Genomic DNA, 15,966 nt, shown 5'->3' with positions numbered 1-15,966 from the left:
ACCACCGACTCTCCGTGGTCAACTCGCTGAGCATCAATCCACGGGTCAGGTCATCTGCAGGGTTCTTGGCGGTGTCTACATACCGCCAGATAGTGTGGTCTGTGAGTCTTTGAATCTCAGCGATGCGGGCACCGACAAAACGGTTGTACCGACAAGATTCTGAGGTAATCCAGCTCAAAACTGTCGTGCTGTCACTCCAACAAGTGACGGAAAGGCTCAACCTCAACTCATCCTCGAGAAGCTCGGTCAGTTCAGCACCAGAAAGAGCAGCCTGAAGTTCCAATCGGGGAATAGTTTGCACACGCTTTGGTGCCAAACGGGAACGTGCCATGACAAACCTGACACACACCTCTCCTGACTTAGCAATGGCTCGAAGATAAGCAACGGACCCATGGCCCTTTCGGAAGCGTCGGTGAACACGTGCAGTTGATAGGACACATTTGCTGGATCAAAGTGTGGGGGAAGGTAGCACCGAGGCAGGTATACAAGAGGGAGATCATTGATTTCTTTGCGCCATCTCATGTGTTGGGCACGTAAGCCATCCTGCCCTCGTCGGGGATCTCCTCATCCAAGCCCCATGGTCTCTTCCAAAGCTCCTGAACAAGCATCTTTCCCCTCACCATATATGGCATGGGGTAACCAAGGGGGTCCTTCCCGGCACATCTCATCACATCACTTAGAACAGCTCTTCGAGTGAGGACCGGCCACTCACGAAGTTCGAGTTTGTAACGGAGTGTGTCGTGCTGGAAATTCCAGTGGGGTCCTAAGGCTGCTTCCTCAGGTGAATCACAACTTGAACTCAGCCATCTCTCAGTACTGCAGGAGCGGGCTTCCTGTGGAAGGTCTTTGACCACTTCTGCAAAGTTGCTGGCCCATTTCACAATGGGAAATCCTCCAGCGCCGAGCGCTTGACATAGTTTTCCAACTAGGGCTTTCGCTTCTAGGACACTGGACTTGCCATCTAGGCAGTTGTCAACGTAGAATGAATTCATAACACTTCTGACAATGTCTGGATCTGGAAACCGGTCCTGCACATGCTTATGCAGGGCGAAAGTGGCACAGCATGGACTGCATGTGGTGCCAAAGGGGAGTACGTTCCACTCGAGTTCCTCCATTTCGGCATCAGGGTCCAAATCCCTCCACAGGAACCGAAGCATGCATCGGTCGCACTCTAAAGTGCGCACACAGTGAAACATCGCTTTGATGTCACCGGACACAGCTACTTGATGCTGTCTGAATCGTACTAGCACTCCAACCAGCGGTGAACCCAGGGTAGGCCCAGGAAGCAAGTGGTCGTTCAGAGATTCTCCCCGGTACGGGAAGGCACAGTTGAAAACCAGTCTTGTCTTCCCATTCTGCCGAACAACATGGTGGGGTATATACCAATGCCGCTCGGGGTTTCTCTCTTTCTCCTCAGCAGTGAGCATGCGGACGAGTCCTGCCTCCTTCAGTTCCCGGATTTTCTTGGAGTGCTCAACAGCGAGTGCTGGATCTCTCTGGAGACGTTGCTCATTCCGTTTCAGAGCAGGTGACACTGCACTTGCCGGACAGGTAAGTACCTCGTTGTCACGTCTCCACAGGAGGGGGGTTGCGACACGGTCAATTCCATCTACATTTACATAGGTAGATTTTGCCTCAAGGAGATCAATTGCTCGCTGGTCCTGCTTGGATCGAGTGGCTTGTTTTCGATCAAGATACATCTGCGCATCGTGCTGCCACATCTTACAAACATTCTCGTGGAGAACTCTGTCGGCTTCCATGGGTGGTAGTACAGACAAGAAGTTTACTTCATTCTTGCGCCTGGACTTCAGAATGGGGCCCTGGACAGCCCACGCAAGTTTGGTGCGCACAGCCACTGGTGCACCTTCGGGACCAAAATGACTCTCAATGGGAACAATCAGATCTGGGCGATCACTGCCGATCAGCAATAATGGCCGTGCCTCCTTGACTTCCTGCAGTGGAAGACCCCGCAGATGCGGCCACCTCCTTTGCAAATCTCGTGCAGGAACAGAATGCTCTGAAAGCCTCAACATGGAAGACGAAAAGACATTGGAAATGGTGATGCGTGAATCTTGGTCGTGGATGTGTGCAAGATCGACCGAGACTATCACGCCCTTGCAGGGGGTACATTCCTCCCTGGCGGTTGCAATTGGCATCTTGGTGCTCTCACCCTTGAGGCCAAGTGCCTCGGAAGCTTCGCTAAGCATCAAGGAGAAGTTGGCAGCATCGTCCAACAAGCAGTACGTCTCCAGCTGTCGACCGTTGGCATAGAGCGTGACTGGCAAAATCTTCATGCTGACGTCAGGTAGCCAAGGGTTTCCATCCCCGTAAAAGACAGACAGGTTTGGGTCGAAGGAGGAATAGTACACTCCATACCCTGGTTGCTCTATCAGATCATGGAGAACGGTCAGGTGCATCTTGTCGCATCGGCGACAAGGCTTGCGTAGGTCGCACTCCTTTCCGTTTTTGTGCAGGCGTGCACACTGCCAGCAGCGTTTGTCAGCCTTAATCCACTTCATGCGCTGTTCCATCGTGAGATCGCTGAATTTGTCGCATCGAGAGAGCCAGTGTTCTTCCCGGCAGTGGGGACAACTCTTCCGGAAGGGTTTCTTGCCCTCACTTCGGGTAGCCTTATAGGCAGATGCGCCCTTTGGCGGATTGCTGGTAGTCTTTCCAGCCAGTTCCATGTGGTAGGCAGCTGCACCTTTTCTGCGACGGTCCCGGTTGGTTGGGGGGAGTTCAACCTTAATACTCTCGCTGAGCTGCACCTTCTTTCTGGCTATGGCCGCCGTGTCTTGCAGCCACATGTCGATGTCAAGCAGAGAAAAGTTGTTGACATTTCTGGCCTTCATAGCCTTCAAAAAGGCCGTCTGATGGGTATGTGACAGGCGACTGTACAGGATGCAAGCTGTAGAGTTGGCATTCAGTTCCGCCTGGCCTTCCGGTGCACTCTTGAGTTGCTTGACCAACGCTGACACCGCTGCTGCAAACTCTACCATCCCCTTGGAGTCACTGGCTGTCAGTCTCGGCCACGACGTAATCTGGTCAATCTTGGCACGTATTAGGACACCAACATCACCATAAAGCTTCTTGAGGGTGGACATTGCCTTAGTGAAGGGGCTACCATCATGCTCAAGCCCGAGGACATCCTTCTTGGGTTGACCACTTAACTTAGACCTGACGATGAAGTATTTTTGTAGCTCGCTGAGGTGGACTAAGGGCTTGATGCAGCCATCTATCATGGCCTCAAAACAACGAAACTCTGCTGGGTCGCCTCCCCCGAAGTTGGGAACCTCCGTGTTTATACCTCCGGCTGAGGCTGCCAACATGGAGCTTAACATCATTTGGCTTGAGGAATTGAAAGTAGGCGGTTCGGAAAAATCAGAAACCCTAGCAGTAGAGGCAGAAACCTGAGTAGGAGTGGGGTTTGTCCCCAAAGTGGGAGAAGTTTCATGGTAAAGATTATGAATACCAGCGTGGTACGGTGCCATACTTGGCTGAAAGGCAGTGAAGTTGTGATCAGGTGCCAAGCTGCCGGGCATCATGCGACACTGAGCAGAGGGCTCAGACCAGGCGAGCGCGGAACTCGCAGCGGTTTGCGTGTGACCCGCTTTCGCGAGGGGACTCGCGAGAGGGCGTGCATGGCTCGCGGAAAGGTGCGTTTGCCTCGCGACGGGATGCGCGAAACTCGCGGACGGTTGCGCGAATTGCGCGAAGCTCGCGGCTGGTTGCGCGAAGCTCGCGACGGATTGAGCGAAGGTCGCGACGGGTTGCACGAGACTTGCGACTGGTTGCGCGAAGCTCGCGACGGGTTGCACGAGACTTGTGCCTGGTTGCGCGAAGCTCGCTGCTGGTTGCGCAAAGCTCGTGGCTGGTTGCGTGATTTGCGCGAAGCTCGCGACGGGTTGCGCGTAGCTCGCGGCTTGTTGCGCGAGACTCGCGACTGGTTGCGCGAAGCTCGCGGCTGGTGGCACGAGACTTTCGACTGGTTGCGCGAAGCTCGCGTCTGGTTGCGCGAAGTTCGCAACAGGTTGCGAGTAGTTCGCGGCTTAGTGCACGCATTTTGGGCTTAACTGTACCAGACTCGCAGCTGATGAGTGTGCAGCAGGTAGGCCTATTGGATTTATGGCCTGGAGCGCCGCCGGGTTTTCCGCTACCAGCAAGCTCGGAACACTGGTGGAGGGTGTATTTAAAGAATGGCTTACAACACTAGTAATATTTGGCAAATCATGTGATTGTGAATACAAAGGTGTGTCACTCATGCTAGTTTGTACAAATTCGGATTCTACCCTAGCCAGATTAAAATTGAGTTCAGCAGTTTGTAATTGTCTCTCGAGCTCAATCTGTCGAGCAAATTGTTCCTTTTCCTTCAGGATGCGGCTTTCTTCATGTTCGGCGACCAGCCGTGCCTGGGCCAATTCCATTTGTCTTTCACGCAGTGCCAGCTCCTCTCTTGTTCGCTGTGCTGCCAGTAGTCGCTCGTCCAACTCTTTGCTCTGGGCCATCGTGGCTCTTTCCAGCTCGAGTCGTCGCTTGGCGGCTTCATACTCCTGCTGCTTTTCCACAGCACGCATTCGAACAGACGAGTGGCTACTACTGCGGCTTCGCTCTGATGCAATTGAGCTGCATGTAGAGTGCTCTGACTGAAGTATTGCAGACTCAGCTATTGCGGGTAGTTTGTCCGTTGATTCTGAAGGACCCTCAGTGGGTGGTTTTGGAGCTGTTCCTCTAGGTCTGAGGACTCGTTTTTCTACGTTGCCGTCCATTCTGCTACTTGTTTTTATTTGTATGCCCTTTTGTGCTCAAGCTTGATTCCTATCACGTCAGGGTCACCATTTGTAAAGGAAAAATAAGGACACAAGGGGAGTCCTTAGATTGTGTGTTCTGTGAGCACTGGCTGGGCAGGCGGGATTAATCCTGTTTTATTTCAAATTCAAATGTCCCATCATCCTCAGTCGAAAACAAGTGGGGAAAATTAGGCCGGTGGAGAGACTGATCATGGTGGAGATCGTTCATCCGTAACCAGCCCAATGCCTTTCGATTCCCGCGGTTGCTATGTCGGTTCGCTGCATTAGTCCGCATGGTGGCGCTATTGAAATATTAAAGTCGCAACAATGATAGTCGTTAAATTTTGCCGTTTTCTCTATTTTGCATGCATTTGTTAATATACGAATCATTCTGCACTACTGACCAACTTGCACAAAAATAAATATAAAGTTAAAATTGCAGCACCTTGTCTGCAAAAAAGTAGGGTGGGGCAACACCACAACTTTTGTTTACTTTTTGATTTTGCTTTACAAACATAATAGGTTGAACATAATTTTCTAGGTTGGGTGGGGTAATAAGAAACAAGACTTGTTTGCCCTTGGCCTCAGACCGACTCCACAGTTTAGGGATTTTAGTACACAAGTGATTGTCAACCCATTATTTCGTACAGACAAATGTTGCTCCTATTATTACTTAGAGGCAAGTGGGATTGAGGTGGCTTCCCGAAGGATACAAAGCACGACCAGCAGCACGATTTGAAACCTTGACCCTCTGATCATTAGTCACAAACCCTAACCACTAGGCCACACTCCCCCATATGACTCAAACCCACACATTTCTACGACTACCGACAAAATTTGGAGTTTGTCACAACCAACAATTAAGGCTATATTAAATTACTAGAGTGCTAACTCCTCATTCTTGCGCGCGGAGACGCTTTGAAGCCGCTCTGGGTGCAGACATTTTGAATTTATGCGCGTGTTTGTAGAACACAATCGAAAAAGATGGATTGAATTTTAAAAGTGTACTCTAAATGCAACGCGCAAGTAGAATATTCGCAAACATCTTAAGCGCGTCATGACGGTTCTAAAAACGTCACGGCGAAAAGCATCTGCAGCGGAGGGACGCGCACACGTTGCGCTGATGCGCAGAGCAAAATGAAACGCTCATTTGCTGATCGTGCGTTTCGGTTTAGGGCGTATTTGCTTCGATGACGCACCGGTATGGAATACAAACGCAGATATGCAAATAGCCGTACAAAAGCCGTACAAAATTTCGTGTTTTCCATAGGTTTATGCACAAACATGGATGCGCCCATCAGGCATTACTTTGTACATCGAGTTAGCGCTCTAGTAATTAGCTCTATGGTCCAAATAAACCTCTTGTCTACAGCTATTGTCTAGGTCTTCGTACCGAACACTGTCTAGTCTAGTCACAGACTCCCGTGTTTGTCTTTACCCATGATTGATTAACCGGAAGTTGATGTCGGTTGAGGTGTATTATTACAAATGATTCCATTTACGAGTTTCCAAAAGTCTCAGCGATTCCGTTTTGATGCTGACCCAAAGCTGGCCCAACATCGGTGCAGCGTTACAGAAACACCCATATGGCCTGAAATGTAGTGCGTGTAATGCTGAGGCGACAGTGCTGTTTTCTAAAGTTGAGGGGATAGCACCGCACGGGCCACAAAATTCCCTCAGACCGCGTTCACTGAAGGGGTTGATGCGGCGCAATGTGTGGACCGCTCACAGGGCGTTATCGAACCTGAAAACAGCGCCGTGTGCCGATATAAGACGGTCAACCGGTACAATGCTGATACTTCTGGAAGGCAAATGAATACAGAACAATGCAGTGCGGGTCAAGTACAAAAAAGTGTTTACGAGGTTCATAACAATTGCGCTTGGTGAAGTGCTCAGGGCAGCCAACAATTTGCTCTGATTCATTGTTTCTATCATGATGGCGAGTAGTCGCTTGTGCAGTGTTTTTAGGATTACAAATGATTCCATTTACGTGTCTCGGAAAAGCCGCACATGACGTTGGTACAACGTTGTCGCGACGTCCGTGCAACGCGACAGAAACACCGATATGGCCTGAATTGTGGGGTTCGGTTTTCTCAAAGGGATGTTTCAACGGGCTAAAATGTTACCTGCATTATTGAGTTCAAAAGTGGACAGAATAGCAGAAAAGCCGATTGAACGTTTTGTTTAAAATGCATTTTTCTGCTTTTCTGCTACCAGAAAAGCAGATTGAATGTTTTGCTAAAGTTCATTTGCTACTTTTATGCTTTTCTGCTAACAGAAAAGTAGATCGAACTTTTTGTCACGGTGGTTCAAAAGTGCCCATATTGCTTTTCTGTTTAACTGAGCAGATTGTACATTCCTGAGCGCAACTATGTTACTCTAGTACCCACCACAAAATGGACTGTTCCCAGTGACTCCAACTCTGTCATTACAACATCGCAGCTGATGCCCGAATCTCCGTCCAATCCACGGACCGTTTTAAGCGCGTAGCCGACCGGGCAATGAGGACTTTCTCAAGCTTCACACTGCTTGACACCCTTGGAGCTCAGGATAGGATACGTAACTCTGCAGAAAAAAAGTTTGCTCACACAAAAGGGAAAAAGTCACGCCTCCCACCCACGTCGGCCCCCTGTGGGCCCTCTACCCCACACCGGAAATAAATTATGTTCACCATGGTTAACGGGCTTAACAGAAATTGGACGAAGCCAACTGGAACATCTTCCTGTCAGAACCGGCTATACGCCGCTGGTCGGTACAGGCTTAGAACCTCGCTGTTTTGTTTGTTGGTTGGTTCTGTTTTTAGATTTCTTTTATACAATAAAAACTGATAAACTAAAATTGAAACAAAAAAATATTGCGTATCCGTGCTTCCATTTTTAAGGGAATTTTACCAATGGCTACTTTTAATTTTTTAATTTAAATAAAATTACCGGGAAATTACTAAGACAGAGGCGTAAATCCGTGGGGGGGGGGGGGGGGCAACGGCGGATCCAGGGGGCACAACGGGGGCCAAGCTCCATATGGTGGTCATATGGTCAATCTCCAATGTGAAGCATGAGAAAGTCTTCATTGCCTGGCTACGCGAGTGAATCGGTCTGTGGATTGGACGGAAATTCGGGAATACACTAGCTGTGATGACTTAGGAGGCGGAGTCTTGGAATCGTCCATTTTTTGGTGGGTACTACAGTGGCGTAGTTTGCGTTTGGGAGCCAATCTGCTCAGTTTCTGTAGCAGAAAAGCAGATGGCCACTTTCGATCCACCGTGACAAAAACATTCGAAAGTAAAACCTGCTTTTCTGGTAGCAGAAAAGCAGAAAAGAAGAAAAATGCATTTTAGCAAAACGTTCAATCTTTTTTTTTCTGCTATAGCAGAAAAGCAGATGTCCACTTTTGAACCTCCATAGTAACAAGTCTTAAAACAAGGTAGACATTACTATGTTTTATTGACTTTGGGACAGCGCCATGTATATTGCCACTAGAAGTAATTGTCATGATTGTTTTTTGGCATAGTTCCACGACATACTGTTTTGGCGTAAAAGGGTGCAAATGTGACTCGTCGCTATGTCCAAAGCAATTTTCTACGACTGTTTTTTTTTACGAGTAACGCACGCAGATAATTATGCGCGCATTGAAATGATTTTGTCGTCAGGCACATAATGTATGTACGCGTGCACTGAAAACTGCAAAATTATAATTCAACTTCATCAGCCATGTAAACACACTTATAGCTGTCACATCACTTTCACCCACACAACATACGGTCGGAACTGACATGTCGATCATTAGTTTGATACCGGTGGCCCAATTAATGGACCAAAGCTGATTATGGTACTTTTTTTTTGTCAGAAGTAAGCCGTTTATCTGTTTATAGCCAGTTCATAATGAGATTTGTTTGATGCACGCAGAAATCCTACATTGTAAACCCACCCCACAAAACTACTTATTTTCAAGTAATTGAAGTCGGTAAAGTTGCTGGCATTACATCTACAAATTATTCATTGTTTCCTGTTTTAAATGTCACATAACCAAGTCAAATAATAACACAAAAACTAGACGAATTTTATTAAACTGATGATTTTCTTTCATAAAATATAACCTTTATATATCGTCGGTCTCACCACGAACCGGCGGATTTAGATTTTTTGCCAAATTAAGTTTTTGTCAAAAAAAATTTCATCAAAGTGCTCATTCTCAATAAGTTTTATTCCGATCTGAGTTCTAATTAACTAAGAACGCTAATTAGACTGTGGCGTATCGCGATACGCCGCTTTACACGCTAATTCCCATAGTACTATGACGTCACTAAGCAGTTTTGACACGAAAAGTGCTAATTTAGCGTTTCACGAACCGACGTATCTCCGTATCTGGCACACGGCCACTATTACGTGCGTTGTATGACATACGATAAACATGATAAAAATCTGTTTCACGAAGTGATGAATATCTTGGGAACTGAATTTCTCAAAAACTAAGCAACTCAGATGCACACAGATTGCATATAATAAAGTTTAATCGTGTTTTTCTCAAAACACAATAAAATGCGATGCGTCGGCTCGTGGTACAACCGACGAGATATTGTTTATTTTGTTAAGAAGGTACAATGTATTAAGTGTTGCCTAATAAATAATTTGGGGAAAAAATCGAGGTGAAATATGTCTGTAATTAAACATACATGTATATATATACAAATGTACAGTATTACATGCATAGGCTCTATAGTGATTATAAAACTTTAGTTCGTTTATTAGGCAAAACACAAAAAATGGTGTGTTTACTGTAACGGTCTGAAAAAAAATCCAGGTAGGTAGGTAGGGAAATAATTTTCTTTTGTATGTTTTTATTATTATTTCAGTTCTGCGGGCTCATTTGTGTTCTTTCGCAAAATATTTGTATTCAAGCGTTAAAGGTATTCATTCGATACATTTCATTCCAAATTAATTCGTACTGTCCCAGGGTTCTCCTCGGGATTTTTTTCAAACCTGTGGGGGAAGTTTTGCTGTGATTCAACAACCTGCGAAGCCACGGCGTGGAATTCGGGGCCCGCTTTTTAAGGGCCCCGAAAATTGTTGATAGGCCCCTATTTTTGTAATTAAAGAAAGAAAAATCAAAATTGTTAACTTAAAAAAATGTTAACATTTCACAACCTGTGTTAAAGCTCCTGAAATAAAAAAAAGTATGGAATACATTTACAAGTAAGTTTCAAATTAAGAAATTAAGGTGAAGACAAAAATCATTTTGCTTCCGATTACATGCCTTTCAAAATAGCGTCAATAGGTCGGAAAAATTATTTCGCCATTTTTTTGGGGGGTGCTGATTAATGGAGCATCATAGAGCAAGGAATCATGTTTATTTTGTGCCTGGATTATTTTCATTTGCCTAGAAAATGATCAAGACTGGCCATCAAAAGTGATTAAAACTTGCCTCAACTAATAAAAAATATTTTTGAGGTGGGTGATTTCACTATATGCTTAACATACATCACGGCCGCTGGCGCCGCCGACATTCGGTCTGGCCGGCCGTACATCGCGCACTGCACACGGCGCAGTATCAGTGTGCATTACTGCACTGTGTACGGCCCATCCGTGTGTTAAACAATATTTTAACACTTTTTTATGTGGCGGCCGCCACTTATTATCTCTCGGCCACTTATTATGTGGCGGCCGAGAGATAATAAGTGGCGGCCGCCACATAAAAAAAGTGTTAAAATATTTTTTTTGTACAGCGGCCGCCACTTATTATGTGGCGGCCGCCAGATAATAAGTGGCGGCCGCCACATACGTCGTCATAATAAGTGGCGGCCGCTGTACAAAAATTATATATTCACACTTTTTTATGTGGCGGCCGCAACATAAAAAAGTGTGAATATATTTTTGGTGCGTGTGAAAATGTTTTTTTTTTGTACAGCGGCCGCCACTTATTATGACGACTTATGTGGCGGCCGCCACTTATTATGACGACTTATGTGGCGGCCGCCACATAATAAGTGGCGGCCACTGTACAAAAAAAATATTTTCACACGCACCAAAAAGTATATTCACACTTTTTTATGTGGCGGCCGCCACTTATTATGTACTTGAAATGTACTTGAAATGTTTGAAATTTGTCCATTTAAAATGATCAATATCAACCTTCAAAATGGCAATAAAAAGTTTGAGGTCGGCAATTTAGCCTAAAAAAAAATCCAGGTCGGTCGGGTTACCGTAAACACACCGTTTTCTTGCTTGGCCTTAGTGTATCTGAATGTAAAACAAATCATTATAAACTACAAAAGAAGAAGGATTCTTTTATACAGATTCATTTTTCGTTCGTCCCTGTTTAGCTTGACGCACTGTCTGACTGGCCGCCATGGCTAGCCAGGCAGGGCCCGCTATTCAGGGGCAGTCAACCGTAGGGGCGTCCGCTCCTAGCAAGCCCATTGTTCCTGGTGACGAGCCATTCAAGAACGTCACCAGGAACAATGGTGTTACTTTCCGTGCTACAGACACTGTATCCATACAATCCTACATCGATTCGTTCACTAATGTCCACCCTGCCAAAGATATCATCTCTGCTTCTCGTATTTCAAATGGTCGTATTGCTATCTATCTCAGCTCGAGGGAGGCCGTCGTGGACGCTGTTCAACGTGGTCTCGACCATGACGGTTCTTTCCTTGAGCTGACTCCCCTCATCCGTCCTACTACCCGAATCACTTTATCTAATGTATACCCTGAAATCCCTAATTCCATCCTGGTAAATAATCTCTCGTCATTCTGTAAAGTCGTATCACAGATCCGCCCCATTCCCCTGGGCTTCAAAAATAAAGAACTCAGTCACATTATGTCTTTCCGGCGACACGTTCAGGTTCTGATCAATGACAATATTACACCCCCGGATCACATCAACTTCTCCCACAACGGAGTAAATTACCGTGTGTTTCTTTCAACTGAGTCCGTGCGGTGCTTCAACTGTGGAGAGTTCGGCCATATCAGTCGGGCATGCAAAAAGCAACCCTCCAACCATCAGACCCACCCGGACAACCCTCTCAACCCACCCCCGGTTTTTGTACGTGGTAAATCAGATCCCAAACATCCCCCCAAAAAATCCAAGACATCCTCTTCTCTGACAACAGTCGGGGGCGGCGCTACTTCTGCGGACCGGGGCTCCGCGGTTCGGCCGGGCCTCAGTGCCTCGGCCGGCCCTGGTGCTCCGTCTGCGGGGGCGGTGGCCTCCGCGGGTGTCTCGGGTGGGGCTCCTGCCTCTGCTCCGGCGTCTGTTGGGGCGGGCGGCGGGGCTCCGCACGCGGCGTCCGCGGGGCCTCCGGCGGGGGCGTCCGGCACGGCTGCCCCGGGGTCTGTTGCGGGGACCGATCCGTCGCCACCGGCGTCTGCTGGAGGCGTCGGGTCGGACTCTGCGACCTCGGGCGCGTCGTCGTCGGGTGCCTCAGCCGGAGCTGCCTCCAAGAAAAAAACCGTATACATCTGGGGAACACCACCGGCCCCTTCCCGCCTCTTCTCGGAAATAACCAAACGCAAAAAATCTCCCCCCTCCAATCCTGTTGACGAGACCCCCCGCCTCGTCCCCCTCAAATCCCCCTCTCCCGTTCGCAAAATTGCCAGGAAAGTCATCTCTCCGATGCAAGTCTCGTCTCCCACTGTATCCCAGGCCCTAGATGCCGTTTCTCCCACCCCCTCCACGCCCGCCCCCTCCACGCCCGCCTCCACGGCTGACGGCACTGACACGGACTCCACGCTGTGGGAGGACTCGCAGGCCGACGATGATCCCTTCGGCTCTGTGGGTCTTCCCACTTGCAAAGGACCTCTCAAACCTGACGAACTCCTGGCTTTTCTCAAAGCGGTCAAATCCAGCAAAAAACCTGAACTTGTCGCGCGGAAATTCACCTCAAACATCCCAGGTCTTGCTGCTCAACTAAAACCCCTGAAAAATAGCCCTCTGCTTAAACGAAACTTGCAACAGAGGATCTACAAACTCATCAAAAATCTAGATGTCTGATTTATTTCCCTCTATTTCACTATGGTTTCTGCTCAACTCACTCATTTTATTTTTGTAATGACACTGTCACTGATGACTTTAAACGCGAGGGGCTGTTCCTCCTCGGTCAAACACGCCTCTCTTCACACATATGTTGATACGCTTTGTAATAAACCGGACATCATTTTTCTCCAGGAAACTGGCAATTTAAACGATCATTTTTCTTCCTGGAGTTCCTGGCCTAGTTATACTCCGCTTTGTAATCCCAGCCCCTCGCGCGGATCCGGGGTCACTACCCTCGTTAGAAATAACATATCCATTCTTGAATCTTCCTCCATTTACGATTGTTATGCTACTTATACTAAAATCTCGCATAATGACGTCATTTTTTATCTCTACAATATTCTTATCCCTCAATCTGATAGTGAAGCCTTAAAAGTCATCGACTGCATTTACAAGCACAGTGACCCCCTCAGTGACGGTGTCATTATAGTCGGAGGTGACTTTAATTGTACTTTTGATCCCGAGATGGATCGTTTAAATATGCCGACCGAGCGTCGTCCCAGAATTTCCGTGGCTCTCAAAAACATTCTGAACAAACTCTCTTTGTACGACGTCTGGCGCAGACGGAACCCCGAGGAAAAAAAGTACACCTGGTACAGAGCTAACCCCTCCAGCCAGTATGGCGTTTCAAAAGCCAGACTGGACCGCTTTTATCTCCCCACTGCTCTTTTGTCCTCCGTCTCATTGTGCAAAATTCTTCCCTGTTCTTTGTCTGACCATTCGGCTGTGACCGTCACTATTAAGCTTCCCTCCTCTAACTGTAAAGGAAGCGCCTATTGGCATTTTAATAACTCTCTCTTAGACGATCAGGCCTACAGAGAACTGATTGCAGATTTCTGGACTGGCTGGAGGGAGAGACAAAACGAATTCCCCGACATTTGCGCGTGGTGGGATTTTGGCAAGATCCAAATAAAAACCCTCACCCAAATGTACGGGTCGAAAATCGCCAAAGAAAAACGTGACGCCCTGCTCAGGATTAACAAAACTATTGAAAACCTTCTGTCTGCGCCAGACTTTAACGAAGATACTAAACGCATTCTTGATGAACAAAGAGATGAATTGAATAAAATTCTTAACAATGAAGCTCGGGGTGCCCTCGTCAGGGCCCGTTTTCAACATGTCAATGAGGTCGACACATGTTCGTCCTACTTCTTCAGTCTTGAAAAGTCTCGTTCTCAGTCTAAATCTTTTTCCAGTATTCGCCTTGCTTCCGGCGATCTCACGGACGATCCTGCACAGATTAAAAAACACGTCCGTGATTTTTATCAAAACTTGTACAGCCGACCTCAGACTGACGAGGGCGCCCTAGAGCACATTTTAAATGATGTGCCTAGACTCGATTCAGTCGACTCGGAGGATCTTGATGTTCCTCCCAGTCTGGAAGAACTCGATGCTGCGGTTAAGCAACTTGGCAAAAATAAAACTCCCGGCCTAGACGGTCTCACCTCTGAATTTTTTCAAGCCTTCTGGCCTCTCTTCAAAGACGATTTATTCTCCGTTTTTTCTCACGCCTGTAGTACCGGAATTCTTCCGCATTCTTTCCGTCGAGCTGTCATCACGCTCATTCCAAAAAAGGGAGATCTTTCCGACATAGCCAATTGGCGTCCGGTTTCCCTCCTGAACACCGACTACAAAATCTTTGCCAAGTTGCTTGCCAATCGTTTAAAACAATTTATTGGCAATGTAGTCCACCAAGACCAGTGTTACTGCGCTCCTGGTCGGACAATTTATGACAATATTTCTCTCATTAGAGATATCATCAATTTCTGTAATTTCAATGATGTTCCTTTGGCCGTGGTCAACTTGGATCAAAAGAAAGCTTTTGACAGCGTTGACCACGGTTATCTGTTTAATACTATGAGAGCCATGGGTTTTGGAGATGCTTTTATATCATATATTAATCTCTTGTATAATGGTGCCGAGAGCCTGGTGAAGGTGTGCGGCTCTTTAACTGCACCCTTCACCTTCGACAAGGGCATCCGTCAAGGATGCCCGCTCTCGGGCCTTCTCTACTCCATTGCCATAGAGCCTTTTCTTAACAAACTCCGTAATAATCTGAATCAACATAGTTTTCTTCTTCCTGGCACCGATAAATACGTTTCGGTCTCGGCGTATGCCGATGATATCTCTCTCTTTGTCACTTCCGACAACGGTTTTAAAATAATTGAGCAAACCTATGCTATTTTCAGTAGAGCCTCCGCTGCAAGTTTAAATACTCAAAAATCCCAGGGGCTGTGGGTCGGTTCGTGGACCGGACGAGTCGACCGGCCCCTGAATTTTCAGTGGAACAGTCAAGGTCTTACCTTTCTTGGAGTTCGCTTGGGAAACACCCACGATTTCCTTAAACAAAACTGGGCCATCTGCAAAGAAAAACTTCACAAAACTCTGTCTCAGTGGAAACGTCTCTCTTCGACCCTATCCTTTAAAGGTAAAATTCTCGTGGCCAATCAACTCGCTGCTTCTAAACTCTTTCATATCTTGGCCGTTCTTTCCCCACCCGAAAATGTCCTGAGCGAACTCCAGGAACTGCTGGTCGACTTCGTCTGGTCCGGGAAGAGACATTATCTCAAAAAACAAATTCTCTATCAGAGACCCGACAGAGGCGGACTCGGTCTTGCATGCCTCCAAGCACGCACGCTCGCTTACAGAATGTCCACTATCCAACGCTTTCTCGGTCTGTGTCCTCATCCTGCCTACACCATGGTTAGCTACTTTCTCCGTCGTTACAAAAAACTCGACTTTGATTTCCAACTCTTTCAACTTGATCTCGATCCCAAATTCTATATCAGCATTCCTCCACTCTACGGCGAGCTTCTGCGTGCTTGGAAGGAATCCGGAGCTCGAATCGAAATACCATCGGATCAGATCAGTCATGTTATCAACATCCCTATCAATAGCACTCTCCTCGAACACGCGGCTGACGATGGGAACACCTGTTCTCGACTCCTCTCGTGCGGGATCAGGATCGTTCGTCATCTTCTTCATCCCTTCACCGGTCGCTGGCTGGAAGCCGAAGATCTACCCTTCGCCCCGTCCATTTTCCGTCGTCCCTCCCTCCGCCTCATTGACAGATTGCTTCGCCGCCTGCGTCTCGCCCTCCGCTCGTCTTTTCCGTCTCTCATCGGCTCCTGTGGTCTGCTATCTCCTC

At 47.4% G+C, this 15,966-nt stretch overlaps 1 protein-coding gene across 1 annotated transcript; it reads right to left on the bottom strand.

Annotated features, from left to right (window-relative positions):
• Nucleotides 1-518: 518 nt before the first annotated feature.
• Nucleotides 519-3,542, bottom strand: LOC119740774. The gene has a single exon (XM_038216195.1). It carries the CDS (start codon nucleotides 3,540-3,542, stop codon nucleotides 519-521), a length of 3,024 nt encoding a protein of 1,007 aa, XP_038072123.1.
• Nucleotides 3,543-15,966: the final 12,424 nt, after the last annotated feature.

The sequence above is a fragment of the Patiria miniata genome, unplaced genomic scaffold, assembly GCF_015706575.1.
Source record: "Patiria miniata isolate m_02_andy unplaced genomic scaffold, ASM1570657v1 HiC_scaffold_10, whole genome shotgun sequence".
NCBI classification, from domain to species: Eukaryota; Metazoa; Echinodermata; class Asteroidea; order Valvatida; family Asterinidae; genus Patiria; species Patiria miniata.
The sequence above is the reverse complement of the archived record's forward strand: the minus strand, read 5'-3'. Positions and strand labels throughout refer to the sequence as shown.